Here is an 18,353-nt window from a genome sequence, read left to right as displayed (position 1 = left end):
CATGATAAAATCTTTGTACATGATGCTGTGTGAGCACAACCAGGTTTAATATGGAGCGTGTAGAGCATGACGCAAAGATACTGCTACAGTAGATGATGTCGAGATACGATGAGGGAATAAGATCAGTCGTTCCTAGCATGTATCATCCCATAATAATACTGAGAAAGAATGAGTTCAATTAACATGGATAGAGAATGCAAATATGTTTAAAAAGGAGAGGGAGATGAGAAGGATGAGCGGCAGAGTGGATGGGAAGTATCAGGGGGTGAAGAATTAGTGGCATATATAAGTACAGAAATTCAGAAAAATGTCCGGGAGGATGAGAAATAAGGAAGGCCATGAGAACAATTCACTGAAAACTGGATTTTCCCCCATTCCTGTCAACAGACAGGGGCGGTTCTAGACAGGGGCCAACAGGGGCCCATGCCCCTGTAGAAATGGCCTTGGCCCCTGTTATGGCCCCTGTATTAAAAGCATGATGTTAAATAAACTTCTCATAATTATTTGCAATGGCAAAGAAACCATAACTGATTGGTCACTTTGACCAATATTATTTTTTACCTATACAGCTTTAGTCTAAAAAGAATTTAAAACTTAAGATGTTTCACGTTTAGCTTTAGCCGTATTGAGCAGGGGGCAAAGTTTTCAACTGCTAGATCAGGGGTCTGAAACCTGCCGTTCCAGAGCCACAAGTGGCTCACTTAATATTATTACACAGTTAAATATTGCCATTTTATTGTTTTTAATTTTTTTGTTCTGTGCAACTGTTAAAAAACACTGGCCCCCCTGGTAAATTTGGTCTAGAACCGCCCCTGTCAACAGATCTACCTGACAATGTTTAAACCATGATATCCGTCAGCCTAGTAGAAACATCAAAATGGTGTAGTTTTCCTGCCTCACCACTAGTAGGCGGTGTGTTCTTCAACAACAGTTGCATGCGTACGAACGCCCCCTGTTTAAAAAAGTTGCCAACCCTGACACATCCTGCTCATGTTAGGGTTTCTCTGTGCAGGCAGATTCTGTTTTTCTGGGATGTTATGAAAACGTTGCATTTTTCAACCCATTTTCAGAGAAGACAAGCATCATTTTAGTGTACACGAACAAGAGACATGCAACTAAACATTTCCTTTTATACCAAACAACTCCGTGGTGAGCACAGGGCTGGAGTTCACCTCTAGTTAATGGGATGAGAATATGACTGAGGATGATATGCAAACTGAAGTGTGAGGGAGGCAGGACATAAAAAATATATATATGGATAAAACGTTTATTTTTTTTTATTCAAGCTTCATTTATACAACCTTTATTTATAAAGTATGTTGTTAAAAATGACAATATATTTAAAAAAAAGAGCATCACAAATATGTTTACTGGTCAGCGCTGACTCTTCTGGTTTAAAGGTCAGTACTGGTAGCGCTTCGTGTGGCACGGTACCGACAAACTAGCTCTCTGTTTTAAAAAGATTGGTTATGCCTGATTTATATTATCATTTTCAAGAGAGACTCGTTTGATAAAACAAAAAACTATACAACTTTATAACAATACAAGTGTTATAAGAATTATTATTCTGAAGTCACTATGGCCTCACACCACTCGGACAGAGGAGGCCTGGAGACCTGATGTCTGTGTATAAGATCCACTGTTTTCTGATTGCAAGGCCAAATGCTGCAGCTGCTGAGGGATACTGATTGTTTACGATAGACTGTCTTTGTTTTGTCTCATGGGAAGGCCACGGTGCAGTATTAGGGGAAGCCCGAAAAGCGAGGCGGACAGAGACAGGGCAGACAGAGACTGCAGCGGAACCGTGGGGTGCGATTACTTTCCAACTATGTGAATCTCTGCTCTGTTTCTCAATAAAATTGCTGGAACGTTATACCACCGTCTCGTCATTTAGTAAAGATGGGAACTCTGTTACTATTGTTTAATATTCCACCCAAAACTCCCACAACAATTTGGCGTCACGAACAGGATCTCCGACCGACGAGCGAGGGAGTCCGGGGACAGGAGCTGCTTTGGCCGGCCCGGAGAGGTTATCCGGCCTCTGGTACCCCGAATGGATTTTCAAGGGATGTGGAGGAGCTCCTGGTCTCGGAGCGTCTCTGGGCGTCGGCGCGAAGATCCGAACCTTTCTTTCATGAGACGGTAAGGGGATTATTTTCCAGCTCTTTTAAAAACAAACGCAATTGGTCAAAAATGCTTGCAAGCTTTTAAATTTTAAACCCCATTTTAAAGTATACCTCAAGAAATTTTAAAATTTAAAACTGTAAACCTAAAAGGTAGTAAAAGTAAAAGCCGGTAGAAATAATGAATTATATTTAATCCTTAAGGCAAATAAAACAGGGTTCGCAATACCGAACGGTGACTAAGGTTTAAACATTAAACTAAAATTCAAAATTTAATTAGAATACGTTTTCAGCTGAAATACGGACTTTCCCACAAGGGGGGAGGAGTGGCAGAGTGATTTTCACCTGGAGAACAGGTGACCGGCTGAGCAGTTTCCAGCTGGTCCATTAAAGTCCTCTTGTCTTGGGTTTGTGCAAGAGGCTGTCCACTTCTGTTGTGGATGAAAGCGGCAGGGATGCTTAAGTCCTTGACTGTTGCGAAGACGTTTGCAGCTTTGATAAGTGGGGACCCCGACCATTATACCAAAAAGGCGACCATCGGATGTGAGGCCTTTCATTTAGTTGGTCGATCGTGCTAAAGACGAGTAGAAAATAATAATAAAACACAAAAAAAGGATAAAATAAATAAAAACAAACAAAAAAAAGTCTGGAAGCAGAAGAGTCAGTGTGATGGGTCAAAGGCAGAGGTTTTTCAGGGTCCAGCCTTGCCCCAGGGTGAGACGTTCGATTTCATGCTGAAAAACGTAGGGGCCCAGACGCATGACATGCATAAATGATTTGAAATGATTTGATTAAACATGCAGATTTCTCACATAGGGATTATTATTATTACTATTATTTTTATTTTATTGCAGTACTGCTACTAAATAATAAAAATAAAATTAAGAGAAAAAAAGCGATAAAAAACAAGGAAACGGAAACGAAACTAAAAAGGCGTTGCACCGGGGAAGCGTTTACGTGGGGACCGATTAGGCACTTCCGTTGTGGATAAAAGTGTTTTGAACTGCTAATAGCGACGTATAACTTTCAAAAATGGGTAAGCGTCTAGGTGTCTGCGAGACACAGAGTTGTATCCTTGCGGGACTGAAGCGTGAAACCGCGTGTGGACGAAGCATCGGGGGGTCGTAACCAGCGCACGCTCTCCACCTTTTAAACTAAGCGGGAACTTAACGCGTTGAAAACATCTTTCGGCGTTGACGTTTAAAAATTATGAAAAACATAGAACTATTTAAGATGGTGAAAAAGCAGGCCTGCACGTGTTTGTCTGTCTGAATGTCATCGTTTGTATGTAACTGTACGTGTGTATGTATCTATGTAACTAAACGTTCGTCTGTGTGAATTAATTCGGGGTAAAAGTAATGTTCATGGTTTCAGAATGTTCATTTGTTTTGGGAGAACTGCAGCTCCGTAATTCAAATGACATTTTAAGCATGGACTATGTTAACAATAGAGGTACAATAAAAGAGATTTAAATAACAAAGTTTGTTTTTTAACATTAAATATCAGGACCAAATTAAATTGATACACGGAGAGATTAACATGGCTTGAACGGAAATATTTCAGCTTTGTTAGAAATTGGAAATAAGCGTTACATAAGGTTGTTAAGTTTACTGTTTTACAAATTTAGGCTGAGATCCTATAACTTGTTTTTTAGCCCTAAAGTAATTTAAAATTACTGAGATCTCATTACTTATAATAATAATGATTCATCACAAACCAGTCCAGTTGAAAGAAGTTTAGATATGCAAGATTTTTGATTTAAATAGATGAGGGAAAACTGTGCTTTGAACAAACTGTATGGAACTAAATATGGTTGCTTTTCTAAGGGTTTTCTATTCATTTATTTTATTTCTTTTTACTTGGGATTTGAATGCAACTAATGAGAAATTTTGAGAAGCGTCAAAATATCAGAAGGCCACGTTACACGCGTCATCAGTTACGAAATCATCTGATGTTATTAGTTATGCTGAGCTGAGGCGATCCTCAGCGGGACAGTATAACCTGAGAAGGACAATAGATACGATAAACAAATCTGACCATGATTTAAACATCTGAATGTTACGGCAAGGCTGGGTCTGTGTGTTCTGGCCTGGGGGCACGAAAACTATGTCAGAGGGGGAAAAAATAAAATAAGCCAGCTTCTGAAGGGTTAAATTTTAATTCTAATCTTGGTTTGTTTTGGGTAGCCTTCTCAATGTGCTGAATTATGGGGGAAACTCATCATTTATAGAGAAACACTGGAAGCTCAAAAACTAAAAAGGGAACAATCATTGCTTTAAAGTTTCACCCTTGACCAATTAGGTTTGATAAGGTATATATGAATAAAAGTATTACTAACAGCAAATACACATGGTCAAAGGACCAGGAGGATATCAAAAAGGTTTGTAATAAGTCAAAAACCTATGTCATATTGGAAAAGACATAATTGTGCTCCTTGGAAAACAATTTTGTTTTAATTTTGTTTGGTTAATTTCTTTCGTTTTTTTGTTTTCTTTCTTTTGGAGGTGTTTTGAACAGAGTTTCAAAGGAAAGGTAAAGAATAGAAACCTTCCCAGGATCAGAGAAGAAAAAAAGGGAAAAACATCACTTTAAAGGGACACTAAGGGGACCAGGGTTTTAACTGCATGCTATTAACACTCTTGTTTTTCTCTGAGTTATTGCTTTCAGATTAAAGGAGACGCCACCTTTTCTGCCAACAGAAGGCTCTGAGGAGACAGTGCTAGCAGTGCGGTAAGGAGTTATAATCAGATTTGGATACTAAATTATACTTAGTTTTAACCAAGTTATGCCAGATCTTCCAGCAGGAAAGGTGGTGTCTTAAAGATGTTTGTTGCTTTCTGCTATTAACAGCTGTATCTTTCTGCTTCTTTTTCTTTGCAAAGAAACCTGGTCAATATGATAGGATTGTGCTAACATAGAGATTTAGTCTCATTTTAGACATTCTCAGATGCGAGAGAATGCAGAAACAGTGCCGCAGTGCCATGGGGGCTGATCCTTGGGACAAGGACTTAAGGTGATGTCATTGACTTCAGCCTGATCCAGTTTTGAGTTTTATTTTGTCAGAGACAAAGTTTGATTTATTTTTTTTTCTATCCTTTTGTTTCTTTTATGATTGTCATGTTAGAGGGAACACTGTAGTTAAAATGTTTGTGACTGTTTTACTGTAATTTCTTTTCAACCTATGGAGCGTTTTCTTTGGCAAAAAATGCTGGCAGAATTCATTCTGTTTGCAGGCGTGAGGACTGGAGGATGGACTCTTGATGAGAAGGAGAATGTTGGGCTGCTGAATTTAGACATTGGACTGGAAAAGGACAATGAAGGACTATGACTGAGGCATCGGACAACCTTCGACAACAAACACAGATGAGTTCTGCAGACACGACTTCATGCATTTCACTTCAGATTTTGTTGTACACAATTAAAACAAAACACACATTACGAAACACATTAAGATTATGTAAAGGTGAAAACTTTTAAAGAAGTAACTTGATGGAATCATAGAGCAACTTAATAAATTAAGTGGGTATTATATCAACAGTTTAATAAATAAATGAATTAATTAGTTTTCACTATATAGGTAGAGTAATCTGGACTTTTAAATAGCATTTCATTTAATGAACATCTTAGAGTAGGCTGATTTCTGCTACTCTGGCAGGCATCAATAAAACGCAAAGAAAAGGTTACTGGCTAAAATGGGTAATGTTGCAATAAAATTAGCATAATGACACATCCTACTAACTAACATGGGTAAATTTAGGATTAAAGCATCAGGGTACAATGGTTACAATATTTATGGAGATTTAATTTCTTTCAACTAGAACACAAATATCTCAATAGTCTTTTTAACCAGTTAAACATCCTAAGGGAAAAAACACAACACTGAGTTTAGCAAACCTTTAACCTGACAGCTTTTAGATCAGGATAATTTAATGGTTATTGTCTTACATACAAAAAATAAGTAAGATTAATTTAATTAGATTAGATTATGGGGACAATTTGGATCTGGTCAGGATGGTTGGGGGGCTGTGATGATAAAAGGGTAACAGCTTGAAGGTGATATCAATGAATGAAGGTTTTCTCTGAGGAACATCAAAGCAGCAAAGACACCCCACATTGGAACTCCTGTTTTGAACGGGACATAAGGTGAGATCCTTACAATGAGAGACATTCCACACAGGGCGGTGTGGAGACCCCTGGGGCATGGCACCCAGGACGAGCTGCTGTGGACTTGACACAGCTGGTGGAACCAGAGGGACGACAAGGTGGTCCCACATGTCATCTGACACCTTACACTGACTGTAAAGGGTTCTGGGTTTTCAGGGTTGCTGAAAACAGAAAGCTTCAGAGAACCTTAACCTTTCCTGACCAGGCACTCAGAATACATAGATCATAGATCAGATTGCAGAGGCCTAGACAAATAGGAACGCAGAGACGCGTTCATCCAAGAACTTCTTAATCAAAGTCCTTAATCCTCAGTTCAAGAAGATAAATAAATAAATAATCACAATGTACACAATGTAAGGTTTACTTTATTTTAGGATTAATTTGGGAACTAATTCTGATTTGCTTAAGTAGCTTTGGTTGTTCAACAATGTTAGAACATTTTCAAAAAACTCTTGTTCTCTCCTGCTCTCTGCTTTGTTTTGTGTTGTAGAACCTTGGCATCCTTGAACAGTAACAGCATGGTATAAATATGTTGTCTTTTCTGTGCAGAACAGCACCTCACTTTAAAAAAAAAAAAAAAAAGAGGGAGAGAGGGAAAAGGCTTTCACATGGAAAGGCTTTCTTTTTCTCAGTTGGGTTTTTCAAAATAAATGGGAAATGTCATGAAACGAATGTGTTGATGAAATTATGTTGCAGAGAACTTCAACTGTCAGACAACAACAGTTAAGACACACATTAAAAGCATTCTGTTAAGAATTATTATGAATTTACTGCAGATACATTTGAACTTAAAGATTACTATTTTAATTAATAATTGAATTGCAGAATTCTGAGAGCTAAATAATTGTGCACAGAAATATCTTGAATGTGAAAGTGCTTGGAGAATGTTTAATAAATGACACATTAAAGGGGTTTTGATAAGAACACTAATTACACCTTGTTTCTGTTCTCCAGTGGAAACAAGGACTCGTGTCTGCAGACCATCTTCACAAAGTGTTTTATTAGAAAGAAATGCAAAATAAAATGCTCAGTGCCCATCCAGAACTGAACGCTTATTACCATCCAGCTCAATCATCCAGCCTGAGAGGAGGAACCAAGAAGAGGACTGGGGATGAAGAAGCCAGAGAACTCTGATTCCTTATTCTTCAACGGGAGGAGTTGCCTGAAGAGACACTAAGCGCGATTAGATTAATTTCTGCCTTGTGCCTGAATGGCCTGAAGGCTTTCTTAACTTTGCGTTCTTGACGTTTAGGACTCTTCTCATATATTGTGTTGCTGTTTGTTTAACTGCTCTGTTCCACTGACTCACATGTTTGATTTTTTGTGTTATGAGATCTACACTTTAATGTTACATCATGTTGATCAATATGGTTTTATGGGGTAAAAAATGGAAACTGTTTGCTTCAGACACACAAGGATCTATGGTTTATGCACCTTTTGATTTGATATAGGAAGAACCAGGATCGGATTGGCTCTAAAGATCCTTTAATATTAACTGGTAATGATAACACTTAGATTCAATACAGGGTTTTCAGGCTCAGATTGGCCGAGAGCAGATCTCCCTGGGAGGGGGGCTTGCCAGTTTTTACTGCCCCCTAGGGGGTAGCTTTTTCTGGCGTTTCCCCTGCCCGCACTGAACCTCTCCTGCCTTTGCTCCTGGTGTTGTAAGTTTGGAGTGGTGGATTATTGTCCATCGTAGGGGTGAGTGGAGAAAGGAGTAGGAGGGTATTCAGGGTGGGTAAAGAGTAGACGGATTCGACCTTGGTTAATGAACAGGGTTTAGCTTACCATAGTCTAATGTAATTTTAAAATAATGTGCGCATAGGTACCTAAAACAGGCCTTACCTAATTAGATGAATCCTAAATTGTAGACTAAAGCTAAACCTTTGATCTTGTGTGTTAAAGCTCTATGAAGCATTCATGTTGATCTGTATTAAAAGTTCCAGCACTACCCGGTTCCAACACGGGAACCCCTTGGGTCCCACTTTACGAGTTTACAGAAATGGTTCCTCTGTGCTTTGTTCACATTTTCAAGTGATGGGTCATCTTGTTTTGTCTTGATGCTGACGACGCCATCATCAAAAAAAAAAAAAAAAAAAAGAGAGGAATGTTATAAGAATTATTATTCTGAAGTCACTATGGCCTCACACCACTCGGACAGAGGAGGCCTGGAGACCTGATGTCTGTGTATAAGATCCACTGTTTTCTGATTGCAAGGCCAAATGCTGCAGCTGCTGAGGGATACTGATTGTTTACGATAGACTGTCTTTGTTTTGTCTCATGGGAAGGCCACGGTGCAGTATTAGGGGAAGCCCGAAAAGCGAGGCGGACAGAGACAGGGCAGACAGAGACTGCAGCGGAACCGAAGGGTGCGATTACTTTCCAACTATGTGAATCTCTGCTCTGTTTCTCAATAAAATTGCTGGAACGTTATACCACCGTCTCGTCATTTAGTAAAGATGGGAACTCTGTTACTATTGTTTAATATTCCACCCAAAACTCCCACAACACAAGTAATTTAAACACCCAACTCAATTGAATAAGCGAATAAAATAGCCCTAAAAACATGAGCTAGTTGCACAAAATGGGTTGAGGATAAAGTAAGAAATATGGAAGGTAAATGGCTGAGAAGGGGTTAAGTAAAAGTTAAAAACTTTTGTAAAAGAAGGGCTGCCAAGAAATTTGATGTGTGCCTGAAGCTTGGCTCCCCTCCCAAACTAAGTTAATACATTAACCTCATTAGTGTTATTGGTATTTATAAATAGCTGCTAAGAAATGTCTTCTTTTCTGACCATTATCCTGCACAGCGGTGGGTGAGGGGCTCATTCAGGCGCGCACGCCTGAGGAACCTCCTCTAATTCAGTTGTTTTTCCTCTGAGAACATCAAAGCTGCAACACTGGACAGCTGCTACTGATCACATGCAAAGGCAACACTTAATCAAACATCATGTTAATTATTTACATGAGGAAAGATGATGAGAATTGGTTATATTTATCTATATTAAATGTTATACAAATACTAGTCATCTTAGTATTACCATCAGTCTATACGCATATGGATTGGGCCTGATGTGATCAATACTTAGTGCTAAATACATATTTATTTAAAAGTTCAACACAAACATGCTAAATAACAGGGGATACAAAAGTACAGATTAATATTATAATGTAAAAACCTGCAAATGAAAACGCATCTCTGGGTGCAACAGAAGAGCCCAAATTCTGCTGGAATCCTCAAGCAATACTTATAAGAATAGAAATGACCAAAAGCATTGCAGTTTGGGGAAAACAATTGATTATTCTGTATAATTCACTTGTGCTACTGTATCTTACTTATTATGTGGGAGTACATGTTGCAAAAAAGCAATAAGGACTTTAGATAATGTGGGAAAGAGGGAACTCACTAACTTGCTGTTTTTTAGGGTCACGAATGAAATCGATCAAATTCAAAACAGAAATAATCATTTCAGGGAAAGAAACTATTTACCTCCAGGTGATATCTAAACAATCTTTAGTGATACAGATCAGGGATTATAATTTTACAAGAAATAAGATTATAATTGTGATGGCCAAACCCATGGCCACTCTTTAAAACTCGGTACCACACATTCACCTTCACCTCTTCATCTACCAATCAGTATACATTCACTTTAGTTTCCAGTAAAGCTTTATTCTTAGATTAAGTTCATGTCTTCTATTTGTAAGCGCGCACATTTAGTTCACTTTTGTACTTATAGCCACTTATCCATATTTTCTTTGTGTTTTTGTTACTAATCTTTGTTTCTTACCTTCCATGGTGCCGGGGAGTTTGACCAGACTAAAGATGGCTGCCAGGACTCAGATCTCCTAAATACAGGGAGGTGAAATTGGACTGTTCCACCTGCTGTGGCTGGAAGAGGGAATTTGTATTTTTCTTTCTTTTTCTTTTTGCATTTAACTTAGGGTTTGTATTTAGAGGTTGGTGTGTTTTCATTGTTCTTAGATTTTTTTATTTATTTATACCCTTCTGTGTTATTTCTTTAGGAGGTCAGTTAATTTGGGCTCAGTTTTGCTTCAGTTAAATTTTGTCCTTCTTTTTTGACCTCTGTTATCACTCTGGAACTCACAGTTTTCGTAAGTTTGGCTTTTTGGGTTAAAAAAAACAACAAACAACAAAGAGAATGTCTAAATTCAGCATGTTGGTGCAAAAACAAAATGAGCTTGTGTATTTTGGTTGTTAAGTAGATCTATGGAATAGTTTGGGTGATGGTGATTTATAACAAAGCCAAAAAGTAAATGATTTTAAAAAACGGGATTCAAACATTGGATGTTATTGTTACAAATCTTTACTATGTAATATTCTCATTGGAAACTAGGGATGGGATTATTTATGTCTTATTGGGTTGTAGATGACTTAGTTATAATCAGCAAAAGGGTTTGGAAACATACGTTTTTACTTCTACCTACTTCTTTTTAAACTGACTGTCAATTAAAAGCAAGTTAAGTTTAGGCTGTATTTTAAAAACTAGAAGTTAAAGGATCCTCTCACTCTGTGATAAAAGATGGAGCAGCTCTCTCAGCTGAATTAGGGCCAGTAGTGGTATCCCCAACGTTTATTTTTATCCACTTTCCTCCTCATGCATTGGCGACACACATACATCTACGTGGCGCGGGGAAAAAAAGCAATCCGCAGTTTGGAGGGAGAGTTATCTGCCATGGAGGGAGTCACGACTTGGATAACAAAGTGAGGATTTTATCTGACGATTACTGGAAACCCGCGTTTCCACTCTCACTGAATATTAGCTGATTAGTTATGAAATAAGGAAAAGATTCCCCAAATGCAGCACTTTGATCATGTAACCGTTAAACATTTTATTTGAAGTCCTTCATCATTTTGTCCTTTATGCTCTCTAAAAAGTAGCCACTGATGTTTGAAAGCAAAGCAAGAAAACTGTGTATTTCTGTTATTGTTACCATACAAATATGAACAAAGTTTAGAGGAGAAAAAAAATGTCATGAAAGAGTAAGAGAATCACAAAAGGGTAACAACCATCCTTAGAGTTTTTGTTTTTATTCTTGCCATGTTCCTGGCTGTCCCAGCATCCCATGGAGGCAGGAAGAACACAAACAGATAGTGGCGGTGCTGGAGATGCAGAAGCACAGAGCGTGCAGCTTGGCTTTGTGAGTCACGACAGTCACGACAAAGAAAAAGAAGAAACACGGAGAGTGGGATCCACAAACACAAACTTCCACAACTGCATGAAAAAGTTTCATGCCAGCCAGCCAGCCATGCATATGTATCTTTCCTTTTCTCTGCAGAGCTTCAATGTTATAATAAACTAATAATAAAAACCCACAACTGAACTATTAGAATCTGTCCAGCTTTATAAAAAAAGCAACATTTCAAGCTGTTCCATTTTAAGTATAATATACAAAAATGGTAAATAAAAACTGTTTCTTCCTTGTTGCCAATTTAAATAAATTGCTGTTTACCTTTTTTGCAACAATCTATAAAAAAATCAAAACACTTCAAATGGGATAATAAGTTTTTCCAACAGATGTGCCTATTTTTGTGCATGAGTTAGCACCCCACATGCCCCGAATCGCCAACTGATTTTACTTCAGATATTTACATAAACTGTATGCACAGAAAAATAACTTCTGTTGTCAGTGCTACTAAATCATTCACTGAAATTATTTGCCTGATGCCAGAATGTTGAGAATATGTTTTGGGATGTTTGACTTTTTTCACCCTAAAAAGGTTTAATCATCTGGACATAAAACAATGAAAATGGTAAATAACTTGTTTAAACACCCAAACACCATCATCGGCAGTAAGTGCACACAGGGAATGTCGCTGGCATTTAAACACACAGAGAAGGTGGTCACTTCATCTCAATAAAATAGAAAACTTACAGAATTTGCAAGGGGAACAGGACGTTGAGCACGGGCAGTGAAGTGCAGTATAACAGGGTCATGGAGTAAAAACATAAATCCAGCAATTAACAATGAGAACCAGTGAGCTTACATACTGAGGGAAGGGTGGAGAATGACAGAATGCAGGTGAGCTGTGTGGAGGTGCTGCAGCAGAATGAAAGCAGGGGGACTGAGGGAGGGAGACTAATTAACACCAATGGAGCTGAACTAAGGCCCGTTTACATGACAACGACCAAGAACAAGATACTTTTGTTCTGTTTCTGTTAACATGTTTACATTAAAATGTCCTAATTATAACGTTTTAATTACAGTCTCAGTCGACCGAGGCCCCATCTGCATTAGCCCCATTCACACTAGCCTTGTTAAACCGATCCAAGCCGAGCTCGGTTCTTACGACCATTTACACATCACGCTCGGTTCCTCGCCTCCTAGTGACGATCTACGGTCCTACTGCTCTCTAGGACTGAAGGAGGGACTCAAGCAAATAAAAATGGCGGCCGTAACATTCAGAAGGTTATGCTTGGTTATTATTGCTTTTTGCGGAGAGTCAGGCGAAGAAGGCAACCTTTGGTGAATTTACTTGACAGAGTCGGCTTTTGGGACGTGGATAAGACAAACGAACGTCTAAAGGCCCATTCATACCCTACGTTTGGCCTAGACGTCCGTATTTCTGTCCGTACGTTCTATCCGTTGACTCCTTCATACCTCCGTCCGTTGAGGTGCGCAATAACCAATATTTCCTCTAGGTGGCAGTGCTGGGCGCCAATAATTCGTCACTGATCAAACATGGCGACGGTCCAAGACGTGATTTTGTTGTATTTGCTCCGTAAGTAAACTTTTTTTTCCCCCTGTGCCCCGGACACAACACATCATATAAATGTGGGTAGTTGTGGACAAGCTCTGCAAGTCGTTCCTCGAATCCCGCCATTGTTTAAAGCCCAGAATTCTAACCTTCTTCGTGATTTTGTTGACATTTTGTACTACAAACTCAATAGCGCCCCCACCGTTTCAGGTAGTATTGCTCTGTATTGATCCGTTTCGTCCGTAATCGTAAACTCCCAATTTTCGTGTCAAAATACGGACGAAATCGACGGTTAGAACGTATGAAACACTCCACACGTATCCGTATCCGTCTTTTACGTGAGGTATAAATGGGCCTTAATCAGGATTTACAGACGCAGGAAACAACGACAGACGCTGAGGTTCATCACACTGCTAAACAGAATCATCTCTGGAAACCGTGTGTCACGGTAGGGAAGCTAGTATTATTATGAATGTCTGAAATGTCAGCTGACTGTAAGGAGATGACGCAGTTTGCTCATGCGCTCTTTGTTATCTGAGAACCGAGCCAGAGATAAACTGGGCCGAGCCCACCTATGGATGCTGTACAGGCCTGTAGGGTTGAAGACTGAAATGAAACCAAATTTAAAGCTTTTAATTTACACATCAATCAATATTTTAACCCCTTATAGCTACAGTCATAGGTTGTGGGAAATTACTGGAAGAATGACATAAAGGATAAAAGGTTAGAGCTCCTGCTTTTTCAAGTTGAGGAGGTTTGGGTATGTCAGGATGTCCTCTGAATACCTTCTGAGGAACGTGATTCAAACATGTCTCAGTGGAAGAGCCTCAACTCCATGAGAAGATTAAACCATTTTGAGACAGTTGCTGCATGATCTGGTCTAAGATGGGTTTAAAGATACCCTCAATGAGAGAAAATAACAAAGTTTAAGGTATTAAAGGGTTTAAAACAAACTCCACAAACCAAGAGATAAGATGTGCAGAAACCCAGACAGTTGGGCTTCAATAGAGATTTCTGGAAGTTGGGATAATATTAAAAGTGAAATAATCCTTATCTTAAAAATCAAGCCCCAGTGAGGGACAAAAAGCAAAAAAAAAAAAAAAACGTCCTCTGGAGGAGAAACGTTTCAGTTAAATAAGATTGGACAGACACGAGAACTTGAGTTATTGTTTCCTCGCAAACACATAAGCTCATCTGCCCTCATCAAATATTCAGAAAATTACTTTTAATCCAGCTAGGTACTCACTCTTGGTTTAAAGATATCTTCCCTTAACGCTGTAGCATCTTGTGGGCTTAGAAAAACAACAGCATTTTTTAGAAATAAACTTTCTTCACACAGCTTTCCATCCCATGTTTAGGAAGCTACCATAAAAAACAGAGATAATATGCAGTCTGTATTATGCATATCGAGTTTTACTTTGAGAAACAGAAACATAAGAGCGTGGAAAAAAAGAATTCAGGGAAATAAATGTTATTTTTATTAGGACAATCAATGAAGAAGCACTGCAACTCTATTAGGGGAGCAGAATGTAACCATTAAATGAGATGGAACCGAGACTGACAATAACAAGGCCTCCCTGCTGTCTCTGGTATTTTAACGGAAATCAATGATAAGAAATTTATGGCAAGAAATAAAAAACATCTATTGTTCCGAAAAATACAGTGGCTCTCAGAAGTGTGCACATAAAAAAAAAAACTAAAGGTCTTTGAAACGTGGAAAGAAATTGCTGTACCTCCAGGCTGACACATTCTGAACAATTCAGCTAAAAAAAAGACACATCTGATGGGGAGGCAAATAAAAAAGAATAAAACTTGACCTGGAGACAGCTCCATGTAAAGAGTGGTGACCCAGAGCATGATGCTGCCACCACCGTGTTTCATTCTGGGTACGGTGAGCATCATCTCTGTGTCAAACAAACGCTTTGGCCTAAAGTTTAGCTTTTTTTTTTTTTTGATTTTAGTCAGATTTGGATGCTTTCTTTGGAAAAATAAGGCTTCAATCTCACAACCATACTTCCTATCCAGGCAGCAGCCTGTTGTCACCTGAAGAACACAACAAGGCTTGCTCAACACAGGCGCCGCTGCTGCCGTCATATATATAAAAACTGATGTAACCCTCGACCAGTTTTTCTAGTAACTGATATCTCTGTACTGAACAGTTCTCTACTAACGCAGCTTTCATTTTTTCCCCTTTGGGAAATAAATGGATTCTGGGTTTCCTTATTGAAATGACTCTGCACTGATATGCACAACATGAATTTTTTGTATCTGTGAGGGAATTACCCCCTCACTAACAAATAATGTAAACAGGCATTTGCTGTTTTTTAAAGTAATTGAGTATTTGGGGGAAGGTTTAAGTTTATTTGTATTTGATGTAACTTTATGCACTTGTTTTGTTGTTCTCACCACTCTTTTTTTTCTTTGAGGTCACCTGGTCAGGTGTTGCCATGGAAGCGCGCCCATGAGCAGTACTAATAAGGACCTGGTGTTGTCAATCAGCCTCATGAGGGAGAATCCATTTTGATTGAGATGGAGGGGAGATGTTTTGGTTTTTGTCTGGGATTTGGAGTATTTTTTTGATTTGTTGAAGTTGAATGTAAATTGTTTTTTTTTTGTTTTTCCTCTAGAGGTTTTAATTTAGTTTGTTCCCTAATTATAAATTGTAATTGTTGTAAAGGTTTTCACCCCTGTTTCTTTTTAGTTGGTACAGGCTGGTGCTTTAAAAGCTGGGTTGTTGCAATATGGGAGAGTCTGTTTTTTGTTGTTTGTCCTGCACTGTTGGAGAAAGTGGAATCCCTGCTCCTCTGCCGTTTAGTGTAAGGTCTGCCTTTTCACATTTTTTGCAAATATCTATAAAAAAGAGACGGAGCTCTACAATTTTTGGATTCAGTCTGATTTTTTTTTCCCCCTTTTTGTGTGTTTTCTGCACTATACCGGTCATTTTGAAGTCCCTAAGGTTTTTGCTTTGGCATGCAAATCCTTACAGTATCTTAACATTTTTATTACCCATTCTAATATTTTATATGAGTTTCATTCTTTGCAGCCCCGGTCCTCGAGTGCCACTGTCCTGCAACTTATCAGATGCATCCCTGCACTGAATCAAAAGTCTGCAAGTTTTACAAAGGCCTGATCATTAACCATTCACTTGATTCAGGTGAGTTGGAGGAGGGATGCATCTAAAAGTTGCAGGATAATGGCACTCGAGGACTGGAGTTGCGTAGCGTTGTAACTCTGTGGGAAGCTGACATTCAGGCTGCAGTGGGTGCTCAAAAAACACTTTATATATTTCAAAAGTATTTCTGAAGTATTGCTGAAATGTTTCCCAACAAGGTGTCCTTGAACTCAGGGTTTCCGCTGACATTTTGGTTTTCAGGAAAACCATTTCCCTCATTAATAAAAAAACAACTCACCATTGTTAAAAGCTCATGTGTTGTTTGAATGAAGAACAATAATCCAGGATGATCACACCTTAACCCACAATTTTTATTTTAACGTTTCATGCTTAATGACTAAACTAAACAGCTTACTGAAAAAAATTTTTTGTCAGGTCCCCAGACATATCGGAGAAAACGGGTCAATTCAGGCGAGTCTAACGAGGCAAACAAAGTAACCAATCCCACCTGTAGGGCCTATTATTGAGCTGACGGACAGAAATAGGCCTACGCCAGCGCTCATAATGAGTTCAGACCTGTCTGCATCCTCTGACCTGCTAAGGCAGAAGTGCTCTGCCTGCAGCGGCTCATATGTTGTTACAGCACAAACAAGCAGGAGAGGAAAAATCAGCAGAAATCCCAGGAGCCTCTCAGTACGGCCTCTGGTGGTCACTGTTACCCCCACCCCCCTTCCTCCTTTTTATTTATTTACTTTATACTCTTTAAACTGCAGGAATATGTACTCAGACCCCCAGAAAGCCAAAAAACAAACAAAAAAATGTGTCAACTGGGTAAAAAAGATAAAACAATTACAACAATTATTACTTTCAAGGGTTAAATTGACCACAAATTGTGCAATGAGTACATCAGTAATCAGTAAAGCAGCAGAAATGTTCTCCTGTCTCGCTCATTATTTTTGTTAAAATTTCTGATTCTTGGCTTTATATACTCCAGTTTGTTTCTAAATCGTATTTAAAATATTTGAATAATATCCCAACAAATTGACAGTTTGACTCCTTGTCCCACGAGGAAAACATGAGAGATGATGTGTTTATTTCAACGCGGCTGCAGGTCACTCACCCCAAAGTTGGAAGCAGCAAATCTGGCAGGAGCGGAGACATTTGTGGAGGCAGTGGGGTGGGCGTAGAAGGCATTGATGTTGGCCAGCAGGGTGCTCATCACTGCAGGCACTCCTGACAACATGTACTTAGATGACAGGCAGGAGAAATGGCTGGAAGGAGGTGAAAGAGGAGAAGGAAATGGAGGGAAACGTTATGTCCATGTTATGAGCAGCATAAAATAAGAAGCCAATTTTGCAAGGGTGGCAACATCAAACACATCAACTTATTAGTAGTTATCCTGGTTAAGAAGTCAGAATCCAAATGAAGATGGAAAAAAATATAGCAAAGAAGAACCTGCTGAGTCATGCAACACTTTTCTAAAAAGCATCCTGTAGGTATAAAAGGAAATTTAGACTTTAAACAAAAACCTGGTCCAAAAATGTGTAAATCCCATCAGAAAAAGTGGCAGAAATCTCTGGAGGCCACATGTCCACCCGGGTTTGTCTAGGACGGGGGTGAAATGTTGCGGCCCAGGAGCCGTTTATAACGCTGAGAATATTTCATGTGGCCAAGAATGGTAAAGATCTGGTCTCTGAGGAAATAGAGCTGACAGAGATGGACACTTTTTGTTATTGCTCTTTTCTGCTTGTTTTGTGTTTTTACATAACATTACTGCAATGATTGCATGCTGCAATGATTCGTGAGCAGTAATAATAATTATAAAATGATCTTTTCTTTTTTTGCAATAAAAGGTTTCGTGTTTTTTGTCACACTTCCAAAACTGAAACTCTTATACTGTAATATACAGATTAAATACACCTGGAGGGAAACATTTGGGCTCCTTTTGCATGAAATCCTGCGTCAATGCTGTGGCTCTACGCTTCTCCAGAATCAACTGGGTTCCCTTACATAGGACATTTTTAACCAATCTGTATAATAGGATTGAATTTGACTTTGTAAAGTGCCTTGAGATGACATGCTTCATGAATTGGCGCTATATAAATAAAATGTAACTGAATCCATCCATCAATTTTCTGACCCGCTTTATCCCTCATGGGGTCGCGGGGGTTGCTGGTGCCTATCTCCAGCGTTCACCGGGCGAGAGGCGGGGTACACCCTGGACAGGTTGCCAGTC

The 18,353-nt window shown here is 39.0% G+C and overlaps 1 protein-coding gene across 1 annotated transcript in view; it reads right to left on the bottom strand.

Moving 5' to 3' along the window:
- The window catches only part of LOC105928177 (protein unc-13 homolog B), a 170,767-nt gene that overhangs the window by 45,975 nt on the left and 106,439 nt on the right, over positions 1–18,353 (bottom strand). The window contains exon 14 of the mRNA XM_036144356.1: positions 17,238–17,388. Coding sequence (XP_036000249.1) covers positions 17,238–17,388 — 151 coding nt within the window. The remainder of the gene's footprint in view (positions 1–17,237; positions 17,389–18,353) is intronic.

The sequence above is a fragment of the Fundulus heteroclitus genome, chromosome 12 (genome assembly GCF_011125445.2).
Source record: "Fundulus heteroclitus isolate FHET01 chromosome 12, MU-UCD_Fhet_4.1, whole genome shotgun sequence".
In the NCBI taxonomy this organism is placed as follows: domain Eukaryota; kingdom Metazoa; phylum Chordata; class Actinopteri; order Cyprinodontiformes; family Fundulidae; genus Fundulus; species Fundulus heteroclitus.
Note: the sequence above shows the minus strand (reverse complement) of the source record. Positions and strands in the feature narration are given on the sequence as shown.